This window comes from Vanellus vanellus (genome assembly GCF_965231255.1).
Source record: "Vanellus vanellus genome assembly, chromosome: 6".
NCBI classification, from domain to species: Eukaryota; Metazoa; Chordata; class Aves; order Charadriiformes; family Charadriidae; genus Vanellus; species Vanellus vanellus.
In genome coordinates this window covers 34601740-34610906 of record NC_138911.1, presented here as the reverse complement: position 1 = coordinate 34610906, position 9167 = coordinate 34601740, and the positions used below count along the sequence as shown (strand labels likewise).

General features: G+C 48.0%; 1 protein-coding gene across 2 annotated transcripts; it reads left to right on the top strand.

Moving 5' to 3' along the window:
• The first annotated feature begins 2634 nt into the window (after positions 1-2634).
• PIGH (phosphatidylinositol glycan anchor biosynthesis class H) lies at positions 2635-9167 on the top strand. 2 transcript variants are annotated; one of them, XM_082484923.1, is made up of 4 exons: positions 2635-2813; positions 4842-5051; positions 5697-5777; positions 7949-9167. In XM_082484923.1, exons 1-4 carry the CDS (start codon positions 2637-2639, stop codon positions 8048-8050), a joined length of 570 nt encoding a protein of 189 aa, XP_082341049.1. In that variant the 5' UTR covers positions 2635-2636; the 3' UTR covers positions 8051-9167. The 2 variants fall into 2 exon arrangements, with proteins under 2 accessions (XP_082341049.1, XP_082341048.1); XM_082484922.1 differs by having other exon boundaries at positions 5694-5777.

Here is a 9167-nt window from a genome sequence, read left to right as displayed (position 1 = left end):
GGAGCCGCCGAGCGATGCTGGCCGCCGCCTCCGCCCCGCTCCTCTTAACGAGCTCCAGCCCCGGCGGGTCCCCGCCTCCCGCCCCTCACACGCCCGCGCCGCCCGGCCAACGGCAAGCGCGCGCGCCCGGAGGTGTGTCCCGCCCCCCGCGGCGCACGCGGCTCAGCGCGCGACTGCCCGGGTGCGGGGGGGGGGGAGAGGAGGGAAGCGAGGGGAGGAAGGAAGCAGGGGGGCGCCCGGCAGCGCGCGGCGGCCAACAGCTCCTCCGCAACGACCAACGCCCCGCCCCGCCCCCGGGGCTCCTCTCCCTCTCTCCCTCCCGGGCGGCCCCGCACCGCCAACCGGCCCGGTCCTCCTCCGCCTCCACCTCCTTCTCCCCGCCGGGGTTTTTCCACTGCCAAACACCACCTCCCCGCCAGGAGCCTGTGCCGCCTCACCTCGCTGCCGGCGGCGGGCAGGGCTGCCAGGCCTCCCCTCCCCTCCCCCGCCCCGGCCTCCGCCCTGCGGACCCCCCGGGGCAGGTGGCACACCGGCTCTCCTGGCCCTGCCGAGAGGACAGGCCCAGGGCTGGTGGCAGCGGCACAGGGCGCTGGGGGGAGGTTACGGAAATCCCCCCCATGCCTCGGTGCTTCCCCTCCTTCGGGGGAGGTATCTTCGCGTGAAATGGTGGAACTTGCAACTGCCCCGGGGGGCGAAACACCGCCGGAGCCCAGCTCCCGGGCTGGCCACACAGCTCCCGAGAGCCACCTCGCAGCAACGCACCCTGGCTTTACTGAAGAAAAACTGGGGCACCGCTCCTCACCCGATAACCTTGATAAAACGTTAAAAAAGCCACCTCCCCAGCACCTGCCTGAAATGTCTGCTCTTGGGGTGTCTTGGCCTGAGATGATGCACAAGTTCCAAAAGCTCTTGCTGTTCCTATTCACAGCACGGTTGAAGGATTACAGATTAAGAAACGATTTAAAAACATAGTAAATGCCCCCACCTTTCCCTTCTGCAACAAGGCAACATGACTCCTGCTGTCAAATGTGCAACCTTACGCACACATTTGAAAGAAAGGCTGGCAGCGTTCATGAGAGGATAGATGACAGGGCACAAACATGGTTAAACAGGGACTTGCAAGTGACATGAAAAAAAAATACCCACGCACACTTTTGCTTTTTCCTCTTAAATTTTCCAAGTCCTCTACCCGCCTCTGTATCTCAGTAACTTCCCATGTCTTTTTGTTATTGTGAATTAGCATCACCACTCCTCCAGGAGCTCACACTGGAGCTCGCACTTCTTTTCCCTCCTGCCACTGACCCTCTCACTCTTCACGCTGCTTTTTCTTCTTCTACCCCCAGCTCTGATTTTTCTTTCCCCTTCTCCCATCCCTATCTCCTAGGCTGTCGTACCAGAGCTCCTATTCATTTACTTCAGTCCTTCTCACCTGTCATTTAAATCATTTCTTCCCTTTAAAAAAACACCTTGCAACTCTGGTTTCAGTTTATTAGTTTTTTTTTCCCACTTTCACTCCATCTGTAAGTTCCTTTCACCCTCTTTTTAACTTCAGCAATCTCTCCTCCATTTCTGCAGTCCACTGTCTGCCATTATTTTTTCCTCTCCAGGCCGGCTCACCTTTTCTCTCCAGAGCTCCAGCCCACCCCTCACCTTGGCTCTTGTGTCACGGTGTGATCCTGGACATGCTGCACGCGTCTTCCAACCAGGTGCCAACCATGCAAAGATCTTGGTAGCGATTCCTCAACACCCCATGGTTTCTCATCTCCGTTAAAGGCTCCTTTGCTGCCCTTCCAACAAGAGGTTAACAGCTTTACAGAGATAGTACCCACCCGAGAGATCTGAAGATACCATGAGTGAAGGAAATTGCTCACAGAAAGACGGTGTATGCCATTAAAGCTAATGGGCATGCCCCAGCACTGCGGGAGAGGGCACAGGAGTTCGGGTGGTGATGGTCTGGAAATGACAGAGGTTTATGTCACTGCCAGGCAAGTAATACAACGTAGTAATTGAAAAGTATTAAAGAGAACACAATACAAAGACTCACTAAGTCTATGCAAAGCCAAGTCTCCAACTCTTGAGGTACTTAGACGGCAAGGAACCAGAAAACACTGCTTTAAACTTTGGAACAAAAAATACCAGAAAAAAAAAAAAAAAACCAAAAACCAACAAAAGAGCTTGCAGTAAAGGATAGTACAGACAAAAAGACACCATTTTTTAATGTAGTGGGAACTGGTAAAGGCAAATGGGGAAAAAACCCCGTCTCTCTTCATCATGGCAAGAGACACACACAGCAACACTATAAACCTGTGGCGTTTAAAACGCTCATTACAAAACCGGACGAAGCAGGCGGGGGACTGTCGGCCCTGGCAGACCGCAGGAGCTCCCGATGCCCACTGGGATCACGGCAAAACGCCCGGCGAGGCTTCACCCGCGGGGACACGGCGCGGCCGGCACCCCGCGGCCGGCGAGGCGCCACTCGGCGGGGAGAGCCGGGCCGTGCCCGCCTCCCCGCCGCACACCTCAGCCCAGGCTCCTCCCGCCCCGCCCCGCCCCGCCCCGCCCCGCCAACCGGAAGCGCACAGTTGGAGGGGGGCGGGCCGCTCTAGGCCGTTTCTCGGTGGTTCCGGCGGGGCGGCATGGAGGAGCGGCGGTACCGCTCGGCCTCGGGGGCGCCCATCGCGCTGCAGCGCCGCCAGCACAGCGCCTCCTGCCGGGAGCTGGCGGTGCGCTGCCCCCGCCTGCAGCTCCGCTCGCTCAGCGCCGCCACTTCTGCCGCCTGGCTGGCGGCCTACGGCCTCTTCGTGCTCAGCGAGGTACCGACCGCCCCCCGGGCCGCGACGGTGGGACCGGCCTCGGCCCGTCTCCCCTCCCACCTCCCCGCGGCTCAGACGCCGAGGGGTGACGCGGGGGCCCGGCCCTGAGCCTGCGTCCCGCTCGAATCCCGGAGGCGGGAGGTCATCAAGGGGCCGTGGTTGGCATCTGGGAGGGTCGGTGGGAGTGTGTGTCCCCAAAGCCCACCGGCCTGGAGAGAGACACGCAGCCTTTGCCCAGCTGCTCCTAGGGAGTGGCAGTGCTCACCAAGGAAGGTGGAACAGTGGTCTCCATGTATCCTGGGCCTCCTCCGTGCTCTCGGAACGCTGAGGTGGTAGACGGTGATGAGTATGTGGTGAAAAAGAGAGAATCCTGCAGGCTGTGGCCTGGGTGCTCTTGGTGGCTTCTCAGATGGCTCCATTGGTTTGTAGCCCCTTGCCGGATAGGGTAGATGTACGTACAGGTTGAGTGATGCCTAGCACATTCTTGTGAGTCCAAATAACAGATGTTTACTTGGAGAGATGAGTTGTGGGAGTCTGGAATAAAGGATATATTGAAGAAGGTGAGTGATTGCTCATCTCCGAAGGGGTTTTCCTGAGTGACTCAGAGAGCACTGCACCGTGAGCATCATCTACTTGCTCACTTGTCTCAGCTGAGGCAGGAAGACCCTGGCAGTGCAGATTTCATAAGCTGCTGTAAAAGTATTAGTTTAGATGTCTGATCTGTGATCCATACTTGCAGAGAAGGACCAATTTCTAGACCCAGGCCAGTTATCTCCAGATTGAAGTCGGGAGGTTGACCGAAGAAGCTGGTCACTGTGACCAATGCTATGACTGTTGCACTTTATTTTTTTCAATAATCTTTCCCAAGGAATGAAGACAGAGATTGTGCCATGAGTTGGATGGCACATTTCTGATACAAAAAGATGGTTTGCATACTTTTACCTGGAAGGGAAGCTGCGTTCGAGTTTTATTTGTTACAAAAGCATACACCCCAGCCAGTGGTTACCACCCACTGTCCTGCTTGGTTTTACACGTGCTCGTGCAGCTCATATGAAAGTGACTGCAATCCCTCCTTTCTGCCAGGAAACCAGATCTGAAAAATCTCTGTGTGGATTTCAGTGCCTGTAATTCATGACTGTTTTTTTTTTTTTCTTTTTTTTTTCCATGATAACAAACTTTCAGACAAGTCCTGTATCCTTTTGTTAGAATGTGGCCATGGCTTCCTGACCTTACATGGTGGTACAAGCCCAGCTTGAGTGGTAGGGCCATGCAGTTCTGGTCCTTTATGAAGTGTCAGTTATAACTTTGATGCAGGAGTATGCAGCCTGGAGCTCTCTAACACATGTCCCAGAAATAGGTTGTAGGTTGTGAACCTCTAGGATTTATTATCAGGTCTTCAGAGGACTTAATGTTTGTTGCCTATAGTTTCATCAGTTATCAGTCATCAGTCCCAAGATTGCAGCATGCAAAAGACATTTGTCCTCAGACAAAGCACAGGAGAAAGCAAATGTTCTCTAGATTGGTATTTTAAGGCTGGAAGAGAGACGAGGTTTGAACAAGTTTAGACTTGCAGTTCATAAGAAGAAACCCACTAGGCCAGTGGTTTTTCCTAAAAGAGTTGTCTTCCCTTCTGAGACTCCACCCTCAGTTCTAGTAAACATTTCACAACACTTCCCTGTCAGTGATGTTTGTGACCTCTCTCTGTAGACATTTGTTATAATGCGCTGTCATTGATGTAACTAGCTGGTTTTTGGTTGAGATTTCTGCACTAAATTTACAAGGGAATAGAATTTTCTTGCAGTTTTCAGTTTCAGCTCCCAATTCTCTCACACCGTACCGTGAAGACTGATTTAAATCTTATTACACATATATCAGCCAGCCAGGTGAATAAAAGGAGTCCACCTAAGTAAAATTGGCTTGTAACTGTAGCTTTAATATTATAATTTACTGTACAATATTACTTTATATAAAGCCATGTTCAATTAATTGTAAGACCGGAGCTCTGTCTTTGCTTGGCTTCTGTTACAGAATAGTATGGTGCTTTCTGCTGCTATCTTCATCACGCTGATTGGCCTGATCATGTACCTGCACTTCGTGAAAATTGATCAGGAATCGCTATTGGTCATCGGCTCACTCGGCATTCAAGTGACTTCGTCCTATGCTTCAGGGAAAGAGAGCACAACCTTCATTGAGATGAGTCAAGTGAAGGATGTGGTTATCAATGAAGCTATCCATATGGTAATCGTACACAGTCTTGCTTCTTTTGTATCTGTGGGTACACTCACAGTCAGTGTATTTTCATGAGCGTGATTTACCAGAGCAATTAAACACAGCATCATCCATAGCTTTACTGACATCAGGAGCTTTGTTTCAGATTTCTCTCTTTATTCTCTTATATATTCTCTCACCTTTCAAGGAGATCTTAAGCCAAATGAATAACCTCAGAAAGCCAAGTCCATCCCTTAGATAACGCCACTGACACTGAGCTAGTGGGTTTAGTTCTTTGCATTGTTCTGTTCTTACAAATCCTGATGCCAAACTCTGTAAGAACTAGATGGAGATAAGGTAGGCAACACAAGAGATGATTTTTCCGGTTTCTGGGGTTTTCTGCAAAGCTCCTGTAGAAAAGCAGACCTTACCCTTCCAGCACGTGTGTGACCTTTTCAGGTTAAAAATTTAATAGAAAAAAAACACAGGTAAAATGTTTCTTTTTGTTGTGTGAATGGAGGAAAGCTATAGATATAAATATGTAGACTTCACTGTGGCCTGGGGTGACTGGCCTTCAGCCCACTGAGTTGAAATAGATTCTCTTTCTGTGATAACTCTGGGTACTTTGATAGCATTTTCAAACTCCGATGATTTTGTCTGTTTGTCTTGTAGCAAAAAGTTATCTACTACCTGTGCATCCTCCTCCAGGACCCTGGAGATCCTCAGGGAGTATCTGAGATTGTGCCACTCTTTCAGGTGAGTTTGCCTGAATGGTGGAGAAATCCAGGTCTGTGGTCTCTGTGTGTGCACCAGTTGTCTGACTGTATCTCTATTCCACTACAGGTGGCTGATTACAATTGCCTTTCCCTGACTGGGCCTTCAGGTTGGGTCTCATGGCATTGTGGAATGGGTGGTATTGGAAGTCTCACAGAACTATGTACTGGGAGTGTTTTTTGCATTTGCTCTCCATTCAGGATCAGGGAGCTGTGTTAATCTGAACTCAACCAGGAGCTTGCATGAAGTAGAAGTCTTTGGCTCACGTAGGGTACTGAGGACTCATACAGCTTTCTGTGTAGTCTCATGCTCAGTGTTACCATCATAACTATAGCACTGTGCTGTAGTTGATTTTTCTCTCAGCTCTGTGTGCCAGAAGTGCTCATAAAAACCTCCTTGGCATGAGAGCGACTTCCCCTGTCTCACCCGTTGACAAAGATCACAGTACAAGCTGTGAACAATTTGCTTAATGTATAATAACTTGTTTGCTTTACCGTTGCCCTGTTTCCCCTTTCTTTTCTTTTGCTAGCTTGTTCATAATCCCATTTTGGGGATGGATTTTATTTCTGCCATTCTTTACATTCCTAACACAATGCCCTGATCCTTGAGTGGTGGTAACAGTACAGAGGTACCTCACATCTTAGACAGCTGATGTTTATAGCCCTCTCTGTCCTTCTTAATTCACCAGCTGCTGGTGACTTATCAGTTTGTAGTCCAGATCCAGTTTATGAATGGATATAGTTAGTCTTCAGCTAAATACTTACAGGTGTAAATAGAATATTCCATTGATACTTGCTGCTAACTTGGTCCCACAGTTGTAAGGGCATTTACTAACAGTAATATAAATGAAGTATTCCACACATAGTCAAGGGAGAAAAATGGATTTGCTGGAAGTCAACAACTACTAAATTCCAGATACACTCTGGTTTTAGTTATATACATTCCTTTCCAGCTTCAAAGAGGCTGCCTGGTATTTCTGTACTTTTTTTTTTTTCCCTAGCTCAACTCTGAACAGTGATTTCCATTTCCATGGAAATATCTTAGTATTCATACAGTTGACTCCATCAGCAAAGGAGGTACAGAAAGAGCTGTGTCAGTTTGCAATTCATTACCTGTCAGTAATTCTCACTTTAAGTGCAAGTTAGTATGTTACTTAGTTTTGAAGGCACAGTAATTAGTAACTTTATTGCATCTCCTTCATTGGCTTTCTCTAAGTTATGTCAGCCTTCAAAAATACAATTTACCGTGTCACTGAGCCCAGGAGCAGTTCTGCGCTGAATTGACCTATTGTTCTCTTAAGCAACACTTGCAAAGAGAGATGTTTGATGGACTTTATACAGTAATGTTGTTTTGGGAGCTCAAAAGTCATGGGACTGTGGGACTGGGAAACTTTCACCTCCTTGCTAGTTTTAATCTGGTCCAGGATAGAAGTGATAGAAAATCATTATACTTTGACCACTGTTCACCATTTGTGTGAAGTTAATTGATGCTTTCAGTCGACCTACCATTGTCCTTTTGTTGACAGTACTACCAGATGCCAAGAGCCAGGTGTCTACATTCCCTGTCCTGAAGGTAGATTTTTCAGGGTGGAGGCCATCTAGGATGGTGGATTAGTGTATGGAAATTTGTTGTTTGGTAGGTCTCTAGAAGGAGTATGGCCTAATAGATAGGTTAATGGGTTGGGAGGTGTGGATTTTCTTCCATGCTGTCACTGTGCACGGTGAGCAGAGAAAGGGGAGGATTTCCGATTCGTGAGAGACTCGGGCTAACTGCAGAATGGTTCTGCATGTTTTGACCTGACAGCTTTAGGGACCGGCATTTTTCATCACAGAGCAGGTATGGCTTATGGAAGGGCTTTCCATTGCTGTATCACCGGCTTACATCAAACACCTCCTGGAGTTTCATGAATTATTTCTCAATGAACATGTAAAAGGGAAATCTGTTCTTGACTTAATGTGAGAAAGCTAATCAACTACAGATATTTTGCTGTTGCATTCCTTCTAACATGTCTGCTTCTGATAGTCAGCTTTGAGTCAGCTCTCTCCACATTTCTTTTCTCTGCCTGACAAATCTCACTAGTGGGAAGTTAAAACTTTCCAGCTCTTCTACAGTCAGTTCGGAACCTCATTCTCTGTTGTTTGATTGAATTCTAGAGCTCCAAGCCACGTCTGGACTGCTTGATAGAAGTGTACAAAAATTGTCAAGAAATCCTGGAGCAGAGGAAGACAGCTCCACAATCAAGTGGTATAAAATAGTAAAAAAAATAATAAGTCAGCAAACTTGCAGCAGGACTTGGAGAGACACATGGAAAAGCAAGCAAAACTGCCCCATGTCTTATTTTAATTAGATGAGTAGAAAGTGGTGCAGCAATACAGTGATGTTAGGGCTGAAGGCCCGCACAGGTTCACAGAGTTGTTACAGAAAGAGTCAGCTCAAGCACACAAGTGAACCTCGAAATCCTCTGCTATGAAGACAGCTGAGGAGAACGTTTTAGAGTTAGACAGAAAAGGTTTTTCCTTGCCTCTCCATAAAAGAATTATGGGGAAATAGAGCCAAGGGAGGCAAGAACATGCACCAAACAATTTCAAACGTTTACTCTTCTGTGGATCTGAAAATTCTGATAAACTAACAAGGTTGCCTTGGCCAGACTGCCAAAAATGTGTGTTTTTTTTTTGTTTCTATTTAAACTTTTGTTTGAAAAAAGCATATACCACTCTGAATACCAAAGCTGATGCGTGGGCTGTGATGGTAACTTCCTAATCCACAGAAGAATTTCAGAAAGAGAAGAACAGAAAATTAAAATACACTGTTGCATTCAATTATGTTTAATGAAATAAACATAGGAGAGCAGACCTTGGCCTCTTCAGGGATCTGCTGGAAAAGAGTCCCATGGGATGGAACCCTAGAGGGAAGAGAGGTCTAAGAAAGTTGGTTGATGTTCAAGGATCACCTCCTCCAAGCTCAAGAACAGTCCATCCCAATCAGCAGGAAGTTAAGCAAAAATGCCAGGAATCCTGCAGGTATGAATAAGTCTCTCCTGGCTCAAACGCAAAAAGGAAGTACACAGAAGGTGGAAGCAGAGACAGGTAACCTGGGAGGAATATAGCAACGCTGTCCTAGATGCAGTTAGGAAAGCCAAAGCCTACCTGGAGTTGAATGTGTTGAGGGATGTCAAAGGCAACAAGAAGGGCTTCTGTAAGTAGCAAAAGGAAGACGTGGACCCATTGCTGAATGGGACAGGGGCACGGTGACAGAGGATGTGGAAAAGATGTGGCATTGAAAGGACTACATTGATGGCTCTGAGAATACGAGGAAAATGTGTTGTTGAAAACGATGGTAATGACTGTGTGAATAAAGTTTTATTGATCTGTC